Raw genomic sequence first — 25475 nt, 5'->3', positions numbered from 1 at the left:
GAGTCTCCGCGCACATCCAAGATGGTGGGTCAGGACCGTGAAACAGGTCAGCTCCCCCCTCCCAGAGGGTGCGCAGGCGCCGGGATACGCAGGCGCATTCCAGCTTCCCTCAAGACGCTGGCGGATTGCGCCTGCGCGGTGGGGAGCAGCTCGCGGCTCCGGCTCTGCTTTGGGCCGGCTGCAGTCTGAGTCTGAGGGCGGCTGAAGTGGTTGGCTCGTTTAAGATGCGGCTTCTGCTACTTCTCCTGGTGGCGGCGTCGGCGGTGGTCCGGAGCGATGCCTCGGCCAACCTGGGTGGCGTGCCTGGCAAGAGGTTAAAGATGCAGTACGCCACGGGGCCGCTGCTCAAGTTCCAGATTTGGTGAGTATGTGCGCCGGCGCCCGGCCGCCCCGCCGCGCCTTCGCTCGGCGCCTCTCATTACGCGAGGCCGCGGCTTCGCGGCCTAGAGAGCTGAACCTTCCCTGACCCGGAAGAACGGTGCCAGCAGCCTTCCGCTGCCTGCCTTCTCCGGGGCTCTTCCCGGGGATCGCCAGGCCGCCTTCTTTGCCTTCAGACACAACCGCTCACTTCTTTTTTGGTTCCTAGAATGGAGGGAATGGGGAAGGAGGGGACGAGAAGGTTAAATACTGAAAGGCGAAGACGCGGGGACACTTGTCAGTACGGAGGACAGGTCGGCGGCGTCACGCCATGGCCACCCGGCTGCCTGCGGAGGTGGGCATGAGTCGGCGCAGGGTCGGCGGAGGAGCGCCAGCGTTTGTTTCCCGGTTAACTTCCTCTCGACTTTCGCGGGGTACGCCAGGCGGCCTCGCTGTCCCGCTAGGCGAAGGTCACCTCGGGTCGTTGAAGGAGACCCGCGAGGGACAGACGCCTTTTTCTCCAGGATCCGCCGGGGTGACTGTTGGGTGAGAGCGTAGGGATTCTGACAGCTGATAAGCTTGGATGGGGAGGCTGATTCTCCGTTTGCAATTTCCAAAGTGTTTTTGTAAAGGAGCACGTTGCTCTTCTGACAACCTTTCGCTCCCAGACAACTGCATCTTCTCCCTCATTCCCCTTAACTGCCGTGAGTTCCCTGCCCTGGCATCTCTTTCTGCCTTTTAAATCTCTTGGGCGTTCAGAGAAATAGAAAAAAACAACCCCTTTTCCCCCCAAACCCGGCATTTTTCGACAATGTTCTGTAAGTGATTTTGTTGTTACCTAGTTAAGTATTAGAAGCAGAGCAGTAATGCGTATGATAAGGTAAGTGGTGTTGGGGAAGGTTTGAAAGGCTCAGATTAAAAACAAACAAACAAAAACCAAAATTGTAAAGTTGTGGAAATTAGAATCCCGTATCTCAAAAGGTGACGTTTTTTCAGAATAGGATGGTCGGATTAGTTAAGTCTTCAGAGTCCTGATACTTTGGAACATTGGTTTTGGCCATAATGCATTTAAAATCAGCTTTTTCAAACTTCATGTGTTAATATAAGTGTACTAAAGTTTAGATTTTCTACTTATCCAACTAGTTTTTTTGCTTAATCTTTAAAGATTAAGCAAATCTTTAATATTAAATCAATTTAAGTGCTGTTTAAAGAGAGTCAGAAAGTAAGATGGTAAGTCTTTATTTTAGAGTGAAAACTAAAAACCTTGCAACTTCTGATTAAAAAAAAGCTCTCTGTAGTGTTTACTATGTGCCTGGCATATATCATCATATCATCTTTCATATATGGTACTGTAAGTGGGAGTTATGGCTTGATTATTCTGACTTTTTTCTCCATATTTATTTTTTTCCATTAGAAAGTGGCAGTCATCTTACTAACTTATAAATATTGGTAAGGATTAAGTGTGATACTCTTGGATTTAAGTAGTTAAAAAAAAGACTGCATTTTCCAAGTTATGTAATTTTTCTATTTTGTATGTGTTGGTTTCACTTGGGCTTTTCCAAAATACTCTTCTTTTACAGTTGCTTGTATTGTAATACTTGTCACAATAATTTAACAAATGTACCTTATAAAGTTTTGAAAATGTGTAAACAAATGTAAGGGGAAGGGCATTTAGTCCTTCAAATTAAACTTTTAAAAAAGTCTTAAGTACTTCAGTTAAACTTTTGATACTTAATTTTTGTTTCCTTTCCTTTTTTTTTTTTAAGTAGAGAATTACAAAAGTCTGTTAAGTATTTTCTTTTGCAGTCATCCTGAGCATGTTACATACAAAAATCCTTCCGTTTTTTTTTTAATCTGTAGATGGGAAATAACTATTAATATGCCCTATGCCATACCAATTACAGGTAAATTTAGCTTGTTTGTTACTTTTCCCCCCAGAGATTAATGTGTATATAGGAAAGTGAATATTTGGTTTCTGATTTTGGTAGAGTCTCTTGGGCATTTATTTGCAAGTTTGTTTGGGAAAGGAGAGGAAGCGAAGACAATTGAGGGTAAATATGTGAAAATTCTTTTAATTCCATTTGAAATCGGAGTGCTATAAAATGCAACTTTTCATTAATTACCAATGTTAACAAAGGAGAAAACTATTTTTACCTTCCTTTCCATTGCTTTTGTCCCTTATTATTTTATATTTATTATGAGTACTCTTTCTTTAACTTTAGCTCAATATATCGTCTGTTAATTGTGGCACTTTTGTAATTGCTAATAGAAAAAAATAACAACACAACACATAAATGGAATTGAAGGGAGAGAGATCAAGCATGCAAAATAGCTTAAAACAAACTTTCCTATTTTGTGGCGATGTATTTTCTCAGTAAATCCTCATTCAGTACCTGCTTGTGCCAAGGACTAAAGATCCCCTGGTGAACAAGACAAATGTGGCTCTTCTGGAAGCCTACAGAGAAGCACAGACTTACTTTATGTACCTGAGTGTTTGGTTTATTACATCCGTTGATTGAGCAATTGAATTAGATAAGTTTGATGACACTGATTGCATATTTGGGGAAAAAATTTGTACTGCTTATTTGGACGTTTAAGTATTAAACATAAAAAAAGAAGTTCTCTAATCAGAGCTTAAAATAAAGTTCCCTCGTCACATTTTCCTTTCTTGTGATTTTTTTGTGTAAATGTATTCTGACAGGTATTGTTTGGCATGTTTGTATGCATGCTCTTTTCCTCTCATATGTATGAATTAACGTGTCATCACATTTACAGCATTTCATCAGTTGTTACAGTTTAAAGAGATTACTATCTACAGCTCTTTATGGTTAACACTTATTTGAACATTTGATAGTTGATTTACTAAGAATAGTAGGTTAAAGTTAAGATATTAGAACGTAAGCAGAATACAGCAGAATTTTCCAGTTTTTGTTAATTTAAGAATCCACTGCTGTAATTTTAGGACAACCAATTTCTAAATGGAGTTTTAAGAGGTAAATGAAGCAACTACTAGAAGAACAGATTTTAATTGAAATTTATACCAACTTAGCCTTTGCTTTCACGGTATGGAGGCAAGAAAATAAAGACCTAAGTCTGATTTGGGTGTTGATACTGGTCAAGATTAGTAAAATGCTGAATTGAAGAAATCTGAGAAATTGGGAGTTATAGAGATCATGTTAGTTACTTAGACAACATTTGTATATTTAACAAATATTTGTGCACCGTCTCTATGAAGGTGCTTTGCTTGGTGCTGGGAATTCAGTTCAGTGCTCTCATAGATGTTAAAGGCAAGAATAGAAGGCAATCATTAATCCATGGACAACACATAAAATTACAGTTGTGTTAATTGCCGTAGGAAAGTAATATGATATGAAAGAGACCTAGTCACAGGATCAGGGAAGGTTTCCATGAGAAAATGAACTTTGAACTGAGACTTGAAGGATAAAATGTATTTAGAGAGCACTGTTGAGCAATGGAAATAGCACGTTCAGTGACCTTATAGTAGGAGAGAACATAATTTTTTTTTGCCATTATATCAATTGTGCTTTTTTTTTTCTGAATTTTACTCATTTTTTTATACAGCAGGTTCTTATTAGTTATCCATTTTATACATATCAGTGTATGCATGTCAATCCCAATCTCCCGATTCATCACACCACCACCCCCACCCCCTGGCCACTTTCCCCCCTTGGTGTCCATACGTTTGTTCTCTACATCTGTGTTTCTATTTCTGCCCTGCAAACCGGTTCATCTGTACCATTTTTCTGGGTTCCACATATATGCATTAATATACGATATTTGTTTTTCTCTTTCTGACTGACTTCACTCTGTATGACAGTCTCTAGATCCATCCATGTCTCTACAAATGACCCAATTTTGTTCCTTTTTATGGCTGAGTAATATTCCATTGTATATATGTACCACATCTTCTTTATCCATTCGTCTGTCGATGGGCATTTAGGTTGCTTCCACGACCTGGCTACTGTAAATAGTGCTGCAATGAACATTGGGGTGCATGTGCCTTTTTGAATTATGGTTTTCTCTGGGTATATGCCCAGTAGAGGGATTGCTGGATCATATGGTAATTCTATTTTTAGTTTTTTAAGGAACCTCCATACTGTTCTCCATAGTGGCTGCACCAATTTACATTCCCACCAACAGTGTAAGAGGGTTCCCTTTTCTCCACACCCTCTTCAGCAGCATTTATTATTTGTGATCCTTGTGAGGTGATACCTCATTGTAGTTTTGATTTGCATTTCCCTAATAATTAGTGACGTTGAGCAGCTTTTCATGTGCTTCTTGGCCATCTGTATGTCTTCTTTGGAGAAATGTCTATTTAGGTCTTCTGCCCATTTTTGGATTGGGTTTTTTGTTTTTTTAATATTGAACTGCATAAGCTGTTTATATATTTTGGAGATTAATCCTTTGTCCATCGATTCATTTGCAAATATTTTCTCCCATTCTGAGGGTTGTCCGTTCGTCTTGTTTTTAGTTTCCTTTGCTTTGCAAAAGCTTTTAAGTCTCATTAGGTCCCATTTGTTTTTATTTCCATTACTCTAGGATGTGGAACAAAAAAGATCTTGCTGTGATTTATGTTGAAGAGTGTTCTTCCTATGTTTTCTTCTAAGAGGTTTATAGTGTCCAGTCTTACATTTAGGTCTCTAATCCATTTTGAGTTTATTTTTGTGTGTGGTGTTAGGAAGTGTTCTAACTTCATTCTTTTACATGTAGCTGTCCAGTTTTCCCAGCACCACTTATTGAAGAGACTGTCTTTTCTCCACTGTATATCCTTACCTCCTTTGTCAGAGATTAGTTGACCATGTGGGTTTATCTCTGGGCTTTCTGTCCTGTTCCATTGATCTATGTTTCTGTTTTTGTGCCAGTACCATACTGTCGTGATTACTGTAGCTTTGTGGTATAGTCTGAAGTCAGGGAGCCTGATTCCTCCAGCTCCGTTTTTTTCCCTCATGACTGCTTTGGCTGTTTGGGGTCTTTTATGTCTCCGTACAAATTTTAAGACTTTTTGTTCTAGTTCTGTAAAAAATGCCATTGGTAATTTGATAGGGATTGCATTGAATCTGTAGATTGCTTTGGATGGTATAGTCATTTTCACAGTATTGATTCTTCCAATCCAAGAAGAGAACATAATTTCTTGAGGCCAAGGCTGCTGACCTTAAAGACCAAAGAGAAGGTAGCACAGGCCCTGGAAGATCTGGATGGCTATGTTAAGGAAAAGTCAGTAAGTATCATTGTGGAAAAGACATTACAGGGAACAAAAAAATAGATGTGGGGAGACCATTTTAGGGGACTCTTGGAGTTGCCCAGGCAAGAGACAATGGAGCTTGAAGTAGAAGGGTGGTGGTAGGAGTAAAGGGACAGGTTTAAGAGATTTGTTTGCAGATAAATTTAGCAGTTCTTGGTGATTACATTATTTGAGGGGCCGGAGAGGTGGCGTGCAATGAGAGGTGCCACAGGTGACTCCTGAGTTCCGGAGCGATGCTGTGCCATTCACTGTAGTGATAAACAAGACAATTTTTATGGTTTTTTTTGCGGGGGGGACTGAAGGGGATGAATCCTGAATTTTTTTAAAAAATTGTATAGGTTACAATGTTGTGTTAATTTCAAGTGTACAGCAAAGCGATTGTTATAGATATATATATAAATATATATAGTATATATTTTTACTTATAGATATATATAAATATATATAGTATATATATACTTTTTTCAGATTCGTTTCCATTATAGGTTATTACAAGATGTTAAGTGTAGTTCCCTGTGCTATATAGTAGGTCCCTGTTGTTTACCTATTTTATATATAGTAGTGTGTATATGTTAATCCTAAACTCTTAGTTTATTCCCCCCACCCCCAACCTGTTCGGTAACCATAAGTTTGTTTTGCTTTGTTGCTGAGTTTTTAAAACTAAAAACACAGTAGCCAGGGGAAAATCCTACGAAGAAATTTTCATCTCCCCAAAATAGTCACAGTAACTGAAACTAAAAACTTAAATAACGGTTATTATATTTCTCCAAACCTAAGATATGATAGGTTGTAAGATACACCATTATTCTGTTTGCCACTCAGAAGGAAAAAACTGTGGCCATTTAAACTGTGACACACTAATGGTTATAAGATAAATCTTGGTTTTTAAAAAGATGCTAAGTAGGAAGAATGTACTACTTGGAAACAGTGAAATAAAGGAGTAATAAGATAAGTTGATTCAGACAGTAGAGTAGTATAGAGTGCTCTAGAGAACAAATAAAATGGTGGCTGCTGCACCTGCCACTATGTTAGATTTTTAAAGTTACATAGAATTTAGTCACCTTTTTTTTTTTTTTTTTTTTTTTTTTGCCATTTTAAGCAATAAATAGCTCAGGAGCTAACTGAATACTGTGCACATAATAGTAGTTTCTTCTTAATAATGAATGAAGTACCTTAGTTCAAAGCTTTTAGATGTAAGTAAAATATGAATGGTTTTAAGGTTTTATCTCCTCTTACAGAAAATGGGAACATTGTTTTCTTACAGTTTGCCATTAAGGTAAGTGGTAGAGATCAAATTTAATATATCATTTGGAAATCTCATAAATAACCTCATAAATTTTGAATGGTAATAGGTACTGGGAAGGTGAGCATTTACTGGACCAGCAGTTTGGAGGCCAATGTTCTTAACTCGATCTGCCTTTTATCTTCTGAATGACTTTGGGGAAATATTTAACCTCTAGCTCTCAACTTGTTCATCTGTAAAATAAGGGTGTTGGTTGCATTCCAGTTACCTCTAATATTCTATTATTAGGTACTGGAAAGAAGCTTGAAGGAAAAAAGTAAAAGCATGCATGTATGTTTCATCTCCATCTTTGTCACTTAAGAGTGTAGTTGGAATCCTCCGGTTCATTTGATTTTTGTCACTGTCCCTGCTTTCCAAAAAGGAAAATCATGTTTTCACATACTTTATCTTGATTGGGGTGTAGCTTGGGATTGATAAGGAAGAAATCTTGGCCACAGATTTTAGCAAGAACTGCTCATAATCAAGCCCTTGTTTTGTTTTTTTTTAATTTTTATTGGAGTATAGTTGATTTACAGTGTTGTGTTATCAAGCCCTTGTTTTTAATGTCCCCTTTTTCATGCCACTTGTTTTCCTGTTTTGTCCAATTTTTAGGAAGATACAAATTTGTTTTTTTACAGTAACATTTGAAAACCAGTTGTCTGGTGGGAGAGACAGACATGTAAACAATATAATAGTAAACGATTCTGTTCTGAGTGTTCTAAAAGAAGTCTTAAAAACCCAGAGAGAAGAAGGATTACCTATTCAGGGAGAGTTGGAAGGCTTTACAGAGGAGGAAATGAAATCTTGAAGGGTATGGGGAACTCCACCAGGAGATACAGAGAATGAGCTTTACTAGCTAAAGGAAGAACACATGCAAATGAAGCCTGACTCAGCATAGAGGGGGAGGAGGAGACAGGAAATGAGGAGAGCTGGAGTCAGCTAATCAGTTAAAAACACCTAGCACAGTGTACCTGCTACTACCATTTATCAAGTGCTCATTATCGTAATTTATTATTTGTATTGTCTTTAATGTTGTAATAAGACCTGCAGTAAATAAACCTTTGAAAGCTTTACTTACTGACTTTCAGCTTAAAAAAATGAAAATAGCTCTCTGGCTGTTGATGCCTAAAGCTCAGCTTCTCTGTACACTGGTGCGGAATCGAATCTCGGAAACAGTTTTGGGTGAAGTAGAAAAGGATAGCTTTATTGCTTTGCCAGGCAAAGGGGAACACAGCGGGCTCCTGCCTTTGAAAAGCTATGTGTCCCAACCCAGGAGGATTTGAGGAGAAGTCTTACAGCAGAAGTTCAAGGATGGGGTTGCTGACAAGATTAGGGTGTGTGCAGGGTCTCTTAATCTTGATGAGCTTCTCTGGTCCCTTTAATCTTCCCTCCTGTGGTTTCTTGGCTGCTCCTCCCTTGATTAGCAGCTGTTAATGGAGGCTGGAGTCTTGCCTATAAGAAATGGGGGACAAAAAGGCTTCCATGCCCTGGAGCCCCACAGGATACTTCGCGGTTTCACTGTGAAAATAACATGTTAACTGTAAAAATAACTTTTAAAAAAGTATATGGAAGAAAGTGAAATATGCTTGTAACTCTTTAATTACATTTTGAAGAACCTCCTTCAAGCCGACTCTTCACGCAGAAACATGCTATATTAAATAATTTTATATTAGTGAGTTTATAGTTGTATGCTTTTTTTGAAATTTGCCTTCCCCTCATCACTTATCTTTCCATATCAGCAGATACTGTTCTGTATCAACAGGCATAATACTCCATAAGATGGGTATTCTTTAATTTAAGCCACTGAATCTGTTTTTTTAACATTTATGTTGGTCCTAATTTTTCATAAAATTACTTTGTTAAGATGACTATCCTCAGATATCATGTGTGCTTGTCCAATTATTTCCATAAACTAAATCCATAGAAGTAAAATATTATGATTACGTTAATGTGTATCAAATTTAAAATTTTGACATAATTAAACTAGTTAATACTCCTACCAGAAGATCTTAAAGTAGGTTGGGTTTTAAAAATTCTTTAGTGTATTGCACTGTAATTAGAGAATGTGACATTTGCTGTTATGTTTTATTCTGCGGACATACTGAGGACTTAGGCCCAGGAGACAGCCTCTCAACTCTGAGGGACTGTTCTGAAGAAGTAAGGGAGGAGCCAGAATATATAGGAGTTTTAAAAAAAAAAACTCCAGGTTATCAGAACATCAAAAGATTACTGTTAATTAAAGAAAACCAGACATCTCAAGGTAATGAATTTAGTGCTTTTCTGTGTATGGAAAGATGCAAGAGTCTGGGCTTACTGAAATTCCTTTGATATGTACCTTAACTGTCTAGGTCCAGTATCCTGTTTTTTTTTCCATCCTGAATCTCCTCAGGGTGCACAGCTGGGGGTGTCTGCAGTGGCTGATGGCTTGATGGTTGCAACATCCTTTGTTTACTGAGATAGCTGGTGACATTCTTCATCCACCTACTTATTAGGATTTCTTTGTGACCTAACTAGATGGTCAATTGTTGTAAATATTCTGTGGTCTCTTAAGGTGTTTTCTAGAGGAAAAAAACTGATGTATCTGTGAATTCCATTTATTGATGATACTATTCAGATCTTCTGTACTTTTTATTATTCATCTTCTAACACTGATTCAGTTTTCCACCCATCAGTTTTCTTCATCAGGGCCTTAAAATATTTTTTTAAATTCTGCTTTTGTTTTTGAGGTTTCTTACAGTCCTTCCTTATCTCTGTTATCATCATTTTCTTCTGCTTCTTGCAGAATATTGTTGGATGTCGGCTCTTATTTTGAATTTTTTGTTCGCTGTTTTTGCTGTTTCAATTTGTGACGTTTTTTTCATAGTGCCTCGGGTGTTTTGTTTTTTCGTTCCTGTTTCTCAAGACAAGGGAAACAGCTTCAGATACTATCAGTTGGTGAACTGTATCTTCTCCATTAGACTGTTACAGCTTACTCTCTCTTCTTCATTAGAATGTTGCCAGCATCAGAAAGGCATAGATTTTTGTCTGTTTTGCTTGCTGCCGTATATCTTTAGAGCCTAAAACAGTACCTGTCATCAGGCAATATTTATTGAAAAAGTGAGTACAATCTCGTGGTAGTCCACTGTGTTTGGTTCTGACATAACCTATCTTCTCCCCCCTCACTTCCCTTTAAAAATTCCTAACTGGAGTATAGATCGATGTTTTCTGATACTGTTCCTTTCAGGTGGATTTCTACTTGGTTGACCTCTGCTTCAGTTTGGTAGCTTTTAGGCATAGAATGTGATACATGTAAAACTTCAGTTTTGGACGTACTCTTCACTCAGTAACCTTCTTGACCTGGCCTCCATCTCTGCTGTTGGGGCTAAACTTCCAGAATTCGTTGTGTTATTGTCAGTCATCTTCCTGCTGCTCTTATTCGCCAGCACACTCTTACTGCTTATCCTGTTGGTGGTTTTCTTTCTTAGATCCCTGGGTTTTTTAATCGAGTTTATTCTAATGTCTGAAGTCAGTTTACAACCAACAGGTAAAAGTATAAGACAAACAGGAAAGCAGTAAAGCAGGCAAGAGACATATCTAGTTTTGCCATTGAATTAGCATAGAACACAATGTATTTTTTTTTATCAGTCTCTCTAACAACTTATAAAAATGCACCGAGGATGAATTTTATGGTGTGTGAATTATATCTTAATTTTTAAAAATGTATTGAAAAGAATAAAAGTGTTATAGGAAGGGGGACCCCTTCCCGAAAGTGGGCTCTTGTCTAACACTTGGAAATGAATTGTCCGAGGAGACACACGTGCTGACAAAGCAAGAGACTTTATTGGGAAGGGGCGCCTGGGCGTAGAACAGGAGGGTAAGGGAATCCAGGAGGACTGCTCTGCCACGTGGCTCGCAGTCTTGGGTTTTATGGTGATGGGGTTAGTTTCCGGCTTGTCTCTGGCCAATCATTCAGACTCAGGGTCCTTCCTGGTGGCGCGCGCAACTGCTCAGCCAAGATGGATTCCAGCGAGGAGCATTCTGGGAGGTTGGTAGGACATGTGGACATGTGGCATCTCCTCTCTCTTTTTGACCTTTCCCGAATTCTTCCCTTTGGTGGTGGCTTGTTAGTTCCGTGTTCCTTACCAGGATCTCTTGTCGTAAAATAACTCATGCACATTGTTACTGTCTTTGCCTGGCCAGGGCGGGCGGTTTCAGTCAGTGTTTCCTCTAACAGAAGCATCAAGTCATATATGAAATATTTTAAGATGAGACAAAAATTCCTGCAAAATGCAGGTAGGTCACCATTTATTGAATGCTTTTATCAAGTCACTTTTACTGAGTGGCTGCCATACCTTATAAATCTGTTGATGAGACGTGCTTTCCAGAGTAAAGAGATAAAATTCCTTCCCCACAAAGAGCTGAGGAATTTACACAATTTATAAATTCTTTGTGGAATAGTCTGCAGCAAAAGATTTCCTGAAATGTTATGCCAAAGGTATAGGAAAACTAGAAACTAGTGACCTCAAGAATAAGACACAAAGAAGGAAGAGAATAAAAACATCATTAATTGAATTTTAGGTTTATCAAATCTTTGGAAAAAACTCTAAGGAAGCCTGAAATTTTTTTTTTTTTTTTTTTTTTTTTTAAATTTTGGCTGTACCACATGGTATGTGGGATCTTAGTTCCCTGACCAGGGATCGAACCGAGCTCCCTGCAGTGGTAATGCAGAGTCTTAACCACTGGACCGCCAGGGAAGTCCCAGGAAGCCTGGAATCTTAGAAGCCATGTTAGGCATATTTTGTATTTGTATGCGTTTTTACTATGGTGGCCACTGCGGTGCTCCTAGAGTGAGGCAGCTGGAAGGGAAATCACTTGATTTCATGTAATACAGTTCTTAAACCTGATAAGCTCATACCTGTCTAGTGCTGTTTTTCAACTTTTAAAAACGCTAGGGTCTGTGATACAGAGTGAAGTAAGTCAGAAAGAGAAAAACAAATACCGTATGCTAATGCGTATATATGGAACTTTAAAAAGTAGTACAGATGAACCTATTTGCAGGGCAGGAATAGAGACAGATGTAGAGAACAAACGTGTGGACAAGGGGGAGGGGGAGAATGAAGTGGGAGATTGGGATTGACATATATACACTATCATGTGTAAAACATAGCTAGTGGGAACCTGCTATATGAGCGCAGGGAGCTCAGCTTGGTGCTCTGTGATGACCTAGATGGGTAGAATGGCGGGTAGGATGGGGGGCGGGAGGGAGGTCCAAGAGGGAGGGGATATATGTATACGTATAGCTGATTCACTTCCTTGTACAGCAGAAACTAACATAACATTGTAAAGCAACTATACCCCAATTAAAACAAAACAAAACGCTGAGCAAGTTCTGATCTACATTTTGATCTTCATTCAAAGTGCATGAGTGCTTTTTTTTTAATTGAAGTGTAGTATAGTTGATTTACAGTGTTTCAGGTGTACAGCAAAGTGATTCAATTAGTTTTTTAGATTCTTTTCCATTATAGGTTATTACAAGATACTGAATATAGTTCCCTGTGCTATACAATAGGTCCTTGTCTTTTACCTATTTTATATATAGTAGTGGGTATTTGTTAATCCCAAATTCCTAATTTATCCCTCCCCCCACCCCTGCGGTAACCATAAGTTTGTTTTCTATGTCTGTGGGTCTATTTCTGTTTTGTACATAAGTTCATTTGTATCTTTTTTAGATTCCACATATAAGTGATATATGCTATTTGTCGTTGGCTTATTCACTTAGTATGATAATCTCTAGGTCCATCCATGTTGCTGCAAATGGCATTATTTCATTCTTCTCTATGGCTGAGTAATATTCCACTGTATATCTGTACCACATCTTCTTTATCCATTCATCTGTTGATGAACATTTAGGTTGCTTCCATGCCTTGGCTGTTGTAAATAGTGCTGATGTGAACATTGTGTGAGCACTCTTGTTTGTAATTTTTTAAAAAAGCATTTATCAGGTTAGTCTTCACCCCTGAATATCTTGTTTCTTGTATGGTTTATAGAGCCCCTTGTTCAGATTTCATTGCTTAAAACAGAGCAGGTAATGCACCAGACAAATGTCTATTACTGCTTCTACTAAACAGAGCAAGGAGAAATAAAGATTACATCTAAAAACCCAGTGTTCAGTGATCAGTGAACTGTTGGACTGGTCAATGCTGTTGACAGTTAGAAAGCATGGTAAAAATACCTTCCTGATTTTCTGCATACAGCATGGGAGAAATATTAGTTGAAATTCTTAGAATGCAAGTAGAGAAACCAGTTTTGAACTGCTTTATACAACACATTTGGAAATCTGTTTAAAACTACTAAAAGAATAGTATAGAATCCAAAGGCAGGAATGCAGCAGTGCCTGAAGATGGCCTGAAATAGAAAACTGAAAGGTCTGAGAGGACTTCATACACTCTTGCTGTGGCTCACATCTGTATTCCTCTCAGTAAAATATATTTCATTTTTCTTTTTCTCTTTAAAGATTGATTTATCTCCTCTCCTCAGTCTTTTTTTTCCCCCTACTATTTAAAAATTTTATTTATTTATTTATTTATGGCTGCACTGGGTCTTCATTGCTGCACACGGGCTCTCTCTAGTTGCGGCACGCGGGGGCTATTCTTCATTGAGGTTTGTGGGCTTCTCATTGCAGTGGCTTCTCTTGTTGTGGCACATGGGCTGTAGAGCACGTGGGCTCAGTAGTTGCAACTCGTGGGCTCAGTAGTTGTGGTACATGGGCTTAGTTGCTCTGCGGCATGTAGGATCTTCCCGGGCCAGGGATCGAACCTGTGTCCCCTGCATTGGCAGGCGGGTTCTCAACCACTGTGCCACCAGGGAAGTCCTCCTCAGTACTTTTGAAAGATTACCACTCTCCTCTACCTACAACAGCTCTGATTAAATGTTCACCTGTCTGGAGATAGTTACTTTTTTAAATCCCAGTTCTTCATTTTTAGGGAGGAAACTCAAGCCTTCCGTGACAGGTTTGCATTTCTGGAACATTAGATATTGGCAAGGGGTTGGGTCTTATTGTATAAACAGGATCCAATCCTATGTGTGGGTGGGAAGATAATTGGAGGGGAGGTTATTGTAAATAAAAGGGGAAGGTGAGTTCAAGAGATGCGAAAAATAGAAATCACAAGTATTTAATTCATAACAGTAAATATCTGAGATTTTGCCCCATTTTCCTTTAATAAGGAGATAGGAGAGGTTGGGGTTTGTGACAGACTCAAGTTGATATAAGTAGGCATTTGACTACAATTAGGGGCAGATGTTAGTATAGAAAAGGAAAAGTGGGATGGTTGGCACCATGAATTAGACTGAAACTTGATGGACTTAAAAAAGCACAGAATCTATTTGAAATAGCATGGACAAGTTGCCTAAATTTCCTTTCTGTTCATTACAGAAAGGTGATCTAATTTGTATGCAAGTTCTTTCTTTTAGAAAATTAATCTTAGAAAAGTATTGTGTAAAATATTTTAAATTGAACAACTGCAAAAGTTGACTCCATAGTAAGATAGTAAGATATTTTTGTATTGCAAGAAGGAGATTTGCAAAGTGATTAGGACTTAAATTAAGATTTCTTTTCACAGTTTAATTTACTTCTTAAGGGCCTTTGGTCCAGGGGCAGAAGAAATAGGCAGCAGCTACAACATATTTTTAGCATGTTCACGTATTTATTCATTGAAGGTATACTATGAGTTATATAGTTTTACTCACTGACCCAGAAAGAGTGAAAAGTTGAAAGAGCTGGGTGTGGTGGTAGAGATGGAATGATTACTGGCTCCTTACCATTTGTGCCTTTAATTTAACATTTTGCCCACCTTGATAAACAGTAGGTATGTTTTATTTTGGAAAACATCTGTCAGCAGTAGAGATGGCTATTTCAAAACAATTTGAACGTTTGGGGAAAATTATTACATAGGGAAAAAGTTACTTGTTTTTTCTTCACAAGTCTCAGAGCAAATACAGGGAGGAAAGTTTACTAATGCATAAGTAAACTTGCCTAAAAATAGGTTGTGTCAGTCTTGTAAACTACTTCATTTTTCAGAAATAAGAAATGTACAGTTTTTTTGTTTTGAGGTATAACACATTAGTTTCAGGTGTACAGTGTAGTGACTTGATATTTGTATATATTGCAGAACGATCACCACGGTAAGTCCAGTTAACGTCTGTCACCATACGTAGTTACATTATTTTTTTTCTTGTGATGAGAACTTTCAAGATCTGCTCTCCTAGCTACTTTCAAATATGAAATACAGTATTATTAATTACAGTCACCATGCTGTACATTATACATCCCCACAACTTTATCATTTTATAACTGGAAATTTGAAGAAAGTTACAGGTTTAAAGTCCTTTTTATATTTCAAGATTATGGGTTGATTCTATTTGAAGTTTGATACAAAGATTTGTGACTTAACTGAAGAGTTGAGACCTGAAGAACCGAGGATAGAGTTGGGCTTTTGAGCATAATAGCCAGAAAACTGGGTGACTAGGAGGACTCTGACCTATAGTGTTGCCTGCATATAGACATACTTTCCTTTACGAAGGGTTGGAACTCCCAGAGCAAATATGAGGACTGTTGGGGCCCACAGGCTCAGTTCACCCAGAGGGAGAATCTGTATCTTCATCATGGAAGAACCTCAAGAGATACCTGCTCCTTTATGGGTACTTGATTGTGGCTTTGTGGACACAGGGAAGGTTAGCTCTTACATCATCTAACTTTTCTTGAGGTTTAATGGAAAGGGCCTAGGATCTCAAATCACAAAGTCTGTGTTCTGGTCTCAGCCCTGACTAAGGGCAGGGACCATATGTGTAGTCACTTGATCTCTCTGGGTTTCAATTTTTTCCCCTTCATCTATAAAAAAGGAAATTTCAACTCAAGGAAATTTCAACTCAAGTAAGTCTCCAGCTCTCAAATAATGCATTAAAAGTTAGATACTATCATTTTAGATCATCAACTCCATTGTAAACACCGATGCAAACTTAGGCATTGAAATCAGGTGGCATTTCTTGGTTTCAAGGTAGTTAGGCATATAAGTGCTTTACATTTTTTTTGGTAGTATCTTCAAAACAAAAGAACATTAAAATTTTCTTATATTGAAAGCAGTTGTGAATCTGACAACAGTAATAATAAAATATTGGATAGGACTTCCCTGGTGGCGCAGTGGTTAATAATCCGCCTGCCAGTGCAGGGGACACGGGTTTGAGCCCTGGTCCAGGAAGATCCCACATGCCGTGGAGCAACTAAGCCTGTGTGCCACGACTGCTGAGCCTGTGTGCCACAACTACTGAGCCCACGTGCCTAGAGCCCGTGCTCCACAACAAGAGAGGCCACCGCAATGAGAAGCCCGTGCACCGCAACGAAGAGTAGCCCCCGCTCGCCGCAACTAGAGAAAGCCCGCGTGCAGCAACGAAGACCCAAAGCAGCCAAAAATAAATAAATAAAATAAAATAAATTAAAAAAAAAAAAATATTGGATAAGGTGAATGTTTAGGAAAGATAAGGTGTCTGGAGATTAAGTTCTTTTAAGTATTTAGTTAATAGAGACTTGTCTCCCTTTGCAAAAATTTCATACTTTTTAGGGACTTAATCTTTTGTGAAATTTTCATTCTAAATGTAAAAGAAGTATTACTTGTAAAGAAGGAGTGGTGAATTTCTCTCTTTTTTTTTTTTGAAAAGTGAGTTTTCTTACATTGAGATCTACTAATATTTGGACTGGTTCTCCCTATCAGATATAAACTTGTTGCTGATCCCTTGAGTTGGTCGTGGTGGTGGTCAATATTTTTTTCCTTGATGATTGTGGTATTTTTTTCCTTGATGATTGTACGATTGACAAAGTTGGCATCTCGGGTTTCACCCTACTATCAATTACTGATTCTGCTCCCTCCTACCAAGTGGTACCTTCATTGCTTTATATTGTGTTTTTGATGATAGACATCTTAACAGGTATGAGATGATAACTCATTGTGGTTTTGATTCGCATTTCCTTGTTGATTAGGGATGTTGAGCACCTTTTCATCTACCTGTTGGCCATTTGTATGTCATCTTTGTGGAAATGTCTGTTCAACTTCCCTTGCCTTTTTTTTTGGATGCACCCAGCTTGCAGGATCTTAGTTCCCCAACTGGGGATTGAACCCAGGCCCCTGCAGTTGAGAGCACCGAGTCCTAACCACTGCACCGCCAGGGAATTCCCCCCTTTTCTCATTTTTTAATTAGATTATTAATTTTTTGGCTATTGAGTTGTATGAGTTTCTTACATATTTTATATACTAACCCCTTATCAGAGGTTATATTTGCAAGTATTTTCTCTCATTGTGTAGGTTGCCCTTCCTTTCATTTTGTTGATGGTTTCCTTTGATGTGCAGAAGCTTTTTAGTTTGTCATAGTCCCACTTGTTTATTTTTGCTTTTGATGCCTTTGCTTTTGGTGTCAAGTCCAAAAAAAAATCATTGTCAGGACCCAAGGAGCTTACTCCCTATGTTTTCTTCTAGGAGTTTTATGGTTTCAGGTCTTCTGTTCAACTCTTCAATCTGTTTTGGGTTGATTTTTGTGTATGGTGTAAGATAGTGGTCCAGTTTCATTCTTCGCATGTCCAGTTTTCCCAACACCATTTATTAAAGACACTATCCTTTTCCCATTGTATATTCTTGGCTTCTTTGTTAAAAATTAATTGATCATGTATGTGTGGGTTTAATTCTGGTTTCTGTCTAATTGATCTGTGTGTCTGTCTTTATGCAACTACCATACATACTGTTTTGATTACTGTAGCTTTGTAATATAGTTTGAAATAAGGAAGCATGGTGCCTCCAGCTTTGTTCTTCTTTCTCAAGATTGCTTTGGCTGTTTGGCATCTTTTCTGGTTTTATACACGTTTTAGGATTGTTTGTTCTATTTCTGTGAATAATGTCATTGCAATTTTGATATGGATCGCATTGAATCTGTAAATTGCTTTGGGTAGCATGGACATTTTAAAAATATAAATTCTTCTAATCCACGAACATGAGATATGTTTTCATTTATTTGTGTCTTCAGTTTCTTTCATCAATGTCTTATTAAGGTTTTCAGTGTACTTTTTTACCCCTGTATATTCATTCTGGTGGAGTATCTCCCTTTTCTTGCTGGGGCAATAAATATTATATATCCACAGCCTAGTTATTTGGAGATTTTAATGAAGGTGATGGGATGCTGTTGACTTAATTTCTGGAGTAATGACATGGATTACTGTCATATTGCTGAAAAGTATCTTCCCAATCTTTGTTTTCTGTTGCAAAATAGAATCAAATCTTAGAGTCAGAAAGGATCTAAGAATTTTTAAAGTTTCTTTTATTGTGATTGAGCAGGCATGTTTGCCTAGTTAAGGGTAGAGTGGGAATAAGAAACAGGGTGTCATGTCTCATGCCTTGGTATTTTTTTAAGCTTCCTGTGCCCAAATTTTGAAAGTCCGTATTTCAGATAAATAAGAGATGTTTTCATTTCAGTGTTTATACAGTTGTTGATACCAACAACAAAAACAGAAAAAAAGGCAAAATGATTTGAGAGCTCAGAATATGGTGAATTCTCTGAACAGGTATTTGCTTCTTTCCAACAGTAACCCAAGTCTATAAAGTTTAATGTTCTAATAGAAGGATTTACTTGAAGGGAAGATCACTTAAATATGTGAAATTTATGAAAAAAGTTCATGTATCCAGCCAGCATCAATCATTATTAGTTTGTGACTGTTCTTGAGAAACATTTTTAATCTTGGTAATAATTTTTAGGCTTTGTATAACTACAAAATAAATCTAGTCATGTTCTAAACCACTTAATGGAAGCACTTTCATTTTTCTGCAGTGTTTCCTGAGGTTATAGGCGGGTGTTTGAGGAGTACATGCGGGTTATTAGCCAGCGGTACCCAGACATCCGCATTGAAGGAGAGAATTACCTCCCTCAACCAATATATAGGTAAGTAAATTTCTGTAGTTTATAAAGGAATTTTTTAAGTGAATTCTTTCACATTTGTAAATAAACTTTTGTGAATTGGTTCAGTTAACTTTCCTTGGTTATTATAATTTCTTAGTTGGTTATAATTTACAGAGAACAGTTTTATAAATAGCAAGTTTATTTGATCCAAATATGGAAGAATTTTTCTGTAACAAGGAATAGAGGAAGATCATTTCAGAGATGGCAACCCTTCTAAAGATGTGTTTTCTTATGTAATTTTTATTGTGGCCATAGATCAAGAACTCCTACATTTTTATAGAAAGTCAGTGGTACAAAATTCTGTACTGTTAAAATAGTATTTTTAAAGGCCAATGCTCTATAGTTTTATAAATTAATTTTTGATTGATTCAAAAGATGTTAAACATTTTTGTTTTAAAACTGCACAATAAAATTTAGTTACTAGTTTTTTCCTAGTATAATTGGCAATTTTTAGATTTGGTGTTTAGAAAATGTCTATACACATAGACTGGAGTTAAAGAAATTTTGAAGTAGATGAGAAATTGCAGTTTCTGATGAATTTCCTTCTTTTCTTTTAATAGACACATAGCATCTTTCCTGTCAGTCTTCAAGCTAGTGTTAATAGGCTTAATAATTGTTGGCAAGGATCCTTTTGCTTTCTTTGGCATGCAAGCGCCTAGCATCTGGCAGTGGGGCCAAGAAAACAAGGTATGTAATGTAATAGCTTTGGTAGCTGTAGGTTCTTAGTTGTCAGTGAGACATTTTAATAGATTTTTCTTTTTCTTTTTCTTTTTTTTTTTTAAGTACTTTTTGCTATTTACATGTGCTATTTCAATTTAAACTACTTTTTATTTCTGGGCAAAGCACTTAACGTCCTTTAGCCTTAGTCTCCATATTTATACATTAAGAATGATTAGGTCTTACCTTTTTATTATTCGAAGGATAGAGAGGTGTTACTTTAGTAGAATCTGGGCACAAAATAATTTAATACCTGATTTTGATTATATAAGTTGGGCCAAACCATACAGTAAAACATAATACATACATAATGTAGGCCTTTTATACCAACTAATATGGGTAATAGGTTTATTCATGTTAAAAATGGGATTTCCACCAATTTATTCTTATCAGAATTCTCTGTTTCTATTATTTGTTCTTTGACTTTTCTGTTCATGGGTAATCTAAAGCAGATTACCTGAAACAATCAATATAAATGTACATAAGAATCTTGTGCTATTTCTTTTATTCTTTGTAGGGTCTTGCTGCAGCATACACTCTTTCCAGATCTCTCATCTGTTTTACTGAAAATATTTTCTGGAGGGTCTACCTTTCTACTGTGAGAAATGGGAATAATTTCTCTCTTGAATGAGATTGCTTAGGTTTCCTTCTAATTAGTATTCTCTTTTGGAGTCCTCTGTCTGGTCTTATCCTTTAGTTCTAGGCCGAGACTACCTTTAGCCAACTCCTAACATAGCTGTACTTCTTTTTCTTAGGGAATCACTTATTTCCAGTCACAGGCAAGGCTTCTTAACATAAACATCCGCAGGTGCTACCTCTAACTGAGATGTGTCTCTACTCTGTTATTAACAAAATATTGATTTACATAGGACTAAGAATTAGAAATTAAGTACTTACTGATAATGTTTTGTGCTATATTTGTTAATTCTGTTGATTCTAAATTGTCTTTAGTGCATTTTACTTCTTTAGACTTATAACATTGTCAATCTACTGACAATGAAGAGGATACTTGAAGGCTGTAGCTTTCGTGACACTTACTTGTGTATTGTTCTCATGAAAGTAGACTTTGTGCCCAAATGCTAGGATAACTTCTATGAAATCAAAGCCCACCTAGCTCAAGTGGGGTTAGGGGAAATCTCCTTCTCATCTGCTATAGGCATTTTGGTTTATTTTTCTGAAACAGCTGGCTGTGAATTGACATTCTCACTACATCCTGCTTTTAGTCAGGTGATTTTGTTAAATTGAAACTTTTCTGTTCAATAGGAGCCTCTGATCTTTTGGGACAGTATAGATTTGCCTTCAAAAGGTGAATGAATGTAACTTAATATGCTAGTGCTTTCTAACCTACTTTTTTTTAGTTAGACTTAAAATGATTTGTTTGGAACACGGACAGGTTGGGTTGAATACATGGAGTTGCTGATCATTGCATCACTAGTCTCTTGTGAGTCCATACATTATATTATAAAAATTCTAAAATGAACCCTTCTTATGCTGGTATTCTTTTGTTTAACTTATTAAGGCTATTATGAGATTTCTAGAAATTTTATCTTTACATTAGGAATAACATATGTAATTTCTTCAGAATGTGTAGAGCTTTGAATTAATGTTGCAGTTTTCTGTGTACACTATCTGAATTTATGGAGTAGCAGTAATAATTTGTATAGAAACTTAAAGTAGATTTAAAAAGAGCAATTACCAAATAAAAATGAGACTAAAAGCTTACTTAATTTGTCATGTTGTTTTGATTTGAAAATGACTTTACCTATTGTACTTAATTGTATTTTCTTTTAGGTTTATGCATGTATGATGGTCTTTTTCTTGAGCAACATGATTGAGAACCAGTGTATGTCAACAGGTGCATTTGAGATAACTTTGAATGGTAGGTTCTGAATAGTTTGCATTCTGTGATAAATGTTAAATGATTTATAATAAGCATCAGGCTTTTCCATTTTTCATAACATGCTAAATTATCTTTTTACATGGTCCTCACCTACTCCCATGGCTTTAGAATAACATCGATATGATGACCCTTAAATGTATAGCTCTGGAGAGCTCTAGACCTCTCTTCTAGGTGTTATAGCCAGGAATCCTGAACATTACTTACTCCCAAACTGTTGATTACTTCAGCTTCCTGCAATTCTTTTATACTCCAGTTTGCTCCTTCCCTGACAGTTCTCACTTATTTAAGGGCACCATTATCATTCTACCCAGTTGCCTATGTCAGAAACCTAGGATAACATCCTAGGTTTCTCCCTTACTCTCCATATCTAATGGATTACCAATTTTTCTCAATTCTACTATTTACAGTTTTCAAAAATTTGCTTCTATTCATCTTCATTGCTAACCACCCTAATCCAAGCCACAGTTATCTTGCTACCCTCTAACATATTCTCCAAACCAGAGGTTGGCAAATATGGCCTATGAGCTAACAATGGCTTTACAATTTTAAAATTTCTTTATATTAAAATTTTTTTTATTCAAGTATAGTTTATTTATAATATCATGTAGGTTTCAGGTATACAGCACAGTGATTCAGATTCTTTTCAGGTTCTTTTCCCTTATAGGTTATTACATAATATTGAGTATAGTTCCCTGTGCTGTATAGTAGGTCCTTGTTGGTTATTTATTTTATAGAAAGCAGTATGTATATGTTAATCCCAGCCTCCTAATTTATTCTTCTTCCCACCCCCCTTCCCCCTTTGGTAACCATAAGTTTGTTTTCTGTGTCTGTGAGTCTCTTTCTGTTTTGGAAATAAGTTCATTTGTGTCTTTTTTTTTTTTTTTAAAGATTCCACATATAAGCGATATCATATGATATTTGTCTTTCTCTGTCTGGCTTACTTCACTTAGTACGATAATCTCTAGGTACATCCATGTTGCTGGGTGGCTCCTACCTTTTTTTTTTTTTTTTTTTGGCCAAGCCACGCAGCTTTCTGGATCTTAGTTCCCAGACCAGGGATTGAACCTGGGCTCCAGCAGTGAAAGCACCAAGTCCTAACCACTGGACCGCCAGGGAATTCCCGCTTATATTTTTTAATGGTTAAAAAAATCAAAAATACTTTGTGATGTGGAAATTGCATGACATTCAGACTTCAGTATTCATACCTAGAGTTTTGAGTTTCATCATTGAAAAATTTGTGGAAATATATCTCCCTGGTTTTATAAGTACCTATATGGTATCCTTGATTTTGCCTCTTGGTATATAAAGCCTAAAATATATACTATCTGGCTTCTTACAGAAAAATTTGCCGACACCTGCTCCAACACTTGAGTCATTTAAAAGAAAATTTTTTTAATGCACATTTCATCTTGTTGCTTCACTCCCTCAAATTTATTAAATGGCTTTATTTTGTTCTCAAGATGAAGACCAGAACATTTAACATGGACAAAAGGCCCTGAATGATGTAGCCTAGGCATGGGCAAACCATAGCCCTGTGGACCATGTCCTCTGCTACCTGATTGGTGAATAAAGTTTTATTGGAACACAGCCATGCCCATTCATTTATCTATTGCCTGTTACTGCTTTCAGGCTACAGTGAATGTTAAATAGCTGGGACAGACTATACATCTTCTTGAGCTGAAAATGCTTACTTTATAGTTTCTTGATCCCTGATCTAATCCCTGCCAACCTTTCCAGCCTCCCTTGTACCACTCTTCTATATTTCAGCTTTCACATTTAATAATATCTCCCAATTTTAATAATCTCTCTCTTAATAATAGTAAGTACAAAGGCTCCTTCCCAGCCTCTCCTATGTCCCTCTCATAGCATCTTCTAGTTTTAATTTTTAGTATACAAATGTGATTTTGTAGCTATTTATATAGTTCTTCTTATATTTCCCCTACTAGAATGTAAACTCCATGAAAGCAAGAAGCTGAATTCTATCTCCAGCTGTGTGCATAGACAATACATATTTATAGAATGAATGTCTATTATAGAATCATCTTTAATTTGGAAGGGGTGGTACCATTTATTTTTATAGATGTACCTGTGTGGTCTAAGCTGGAATCTGGTCACCTTCCATCCATGCAACAGCTTGTTCAAATTCTTGACAATGAAATGAAGCTCAATGTGCATATGGATTCAATCCCACACCATCGATCATAGCCCCACCTATCAGCACTGAAAACTCTTTTGTAAGTAGTTTAAAAATACAGTAACTATGTATAGGTATCAGTTAATTGTCATGAATCAGCAAGATATTTCATATATTAGCATAATAGATATAGATATATATAATAATAGATATTGCATATATTGTCAATTGAGTTTGCAACTTAAGATTTAACAGATGGTTGTCTTCTTCATTAAAATTTGTAAATGACCAAGAGAATTTGGATCTGCTAAAATAAAGTAAGGTTGTACTATTAATTTTATGTTTAAGGCTTAATCATTGGGCCTGTAACATCATTTTTTTGACTGTGAACTTCTAATGGCCAGAATTCATATACTATGCATATACTGTACATATATACCCTCTCCTTACCTTCAAATAACTAGTTCCTAAAACTATGCAAATTCTTTTCACATGCTCAAGATAGAAAATTTATAAGCAAATGTGGTGAACACAGAGAGGTGAAAGTTAGTTAATTTTTTTTAGCAGAGATGTTCTCAGTTCTTTTCTGATCAATGAGTGGATTTTACAAGAGTGAATTTTGAAACAAAATATTCTTTCTTCTGTGTGTCTTTCAGACATTAAGGGATTTTTGCAAGAGCAGCGTGACTGACATTATGAAGGCCTGTACTGAAGACAGCAAGCTGTTAGTACAGACCAGATGCTTTCTTGGCAGGCTCGTTGTACCTCTTGGAAAACCTCAATGCAAGGCAGTTTTTCAGTGCTGGCACATTTTGGAATTCTGCACATTCGTGGAGTGCAATAATACTGTATAGGTTTTTTTTTCTTCCCCAAGTCCACTTGGTTAATAGTTTTTAAAAAAAAATGCAGACATTACTACTTGCACTTCTTTCTTCTCGGTCATATTTGAAAAAGTAGAAAATTGAGTTGCAATTTGATTTTTTTTTCAAAGATGTCTGTTAAGTCTGTTGTGATTTTATATGAATTTTCCTTTTTTATAGTTTAAAATTGATCCTTTTGGGACTAGAGCTGAAGTTCCCAAATACTTTATAAGAGTTTATCAGACATCTCTAATTTGGTCATGTCCAATTTATAGAGTTTTCAAAATACTGCAGATTGTGAACAGCACATTATATAAGATTATGGGGGGAAATCCTATATCCAGAGTACTCTACCAATTTGTGTATGTGTGTGTGTGCGTGTGTGATTACCAGAGAACTACTAAAAGACCAACCACTTTTTAAATCCTGTTAATGTAGTTCAAGTGTCCTGCCTTGACCAATTTAATGAGTTGATTAACTGGGCCTTTATACTTAACTCAATAAAAAACTAAGCAGAAGTAAGTTAAATAAAAAGTTTGAGTTTATTGCCCAGCGTACCTATTGACATTATATTTAACAGTTGTCTGCAAAGTTTTGTTTTTGACTCACAGAAAATTTGCTACGGGACACACTTCATATTCACACACAAGTAATAGGTCATTTACCATTTTTAGGATAATTGAAACTTGCCTCACTAAAGAAAGGTTAGTTGAACCTCTTTAAAACATTAATATTAATGTTAGATTATTAGATCACTTGTCTAATAATTTAACTTGTCTAACATCATATCAGAATTTTATTATATTTGAGGAACAAAATTGAAAAGTTTTTTATTCAGTGAATTTAATATCTTTCCAGAGTTCTAAAAGGTAGTTTTTTTTAAAAAGCTTAAATTGATAAAGACTATAAGAGTAATTTAGCAGAAATAGGACCATAATGTAGAAAAATAGTCATATAGCAACAGTCATAACGTACTTCATCTTCACTGTAGG

General features: G+C 36.8%; 1 protein-coding gene across 1 annotated transcript; it reads left to right on the top strand.

The window, feature by feature from the left end:
- The first annotated feature begins 128 nt into the window (after positions 1–128).
- Positions 129–25028, top strand: SELENOT (selenoprotein T). Its single transcript, XM_061193550.1, has 6 exons — positions 129–361; positions 18744–18854; positions 19433–19559; positions 21381–21468; positions 23570–23723; positions 24280–25028. Exons 1-5 carry the CDS (start codon positions 225–227, stop codon positions 23692–23694), a joined length of 588 nt encoding a protein of 195 aa, XP_061049533.1. The 5' UTR covers positions 129–224; the 3' UTR covers positions 23695–23723; positions 24280–25028.
- Positions 25029–25475: the final 447 nt, after the last annotated feature.

Source organism: Eubalaena glacialis, chromosome 6 (assembly GCF_028564815.1).
Source record: "Eubalaena glacialis isolate mEubGla1 chromosome 6, mEubGla1.1.hap2.+ XY, whole genome shotgun sequence".
Classification (NCBI taxonomy): Eukaryota; Metazoa; Chordata; class Mammalia; order Artiodactyla; family Balaenidae; genus Eubalaena; species Eubalaena glacialis.
The sequence above is the reverse complement of the archived record's forward strand: the minus strand, read 5'-3'. Positions and strand labels throughout refer to the sequence as shown.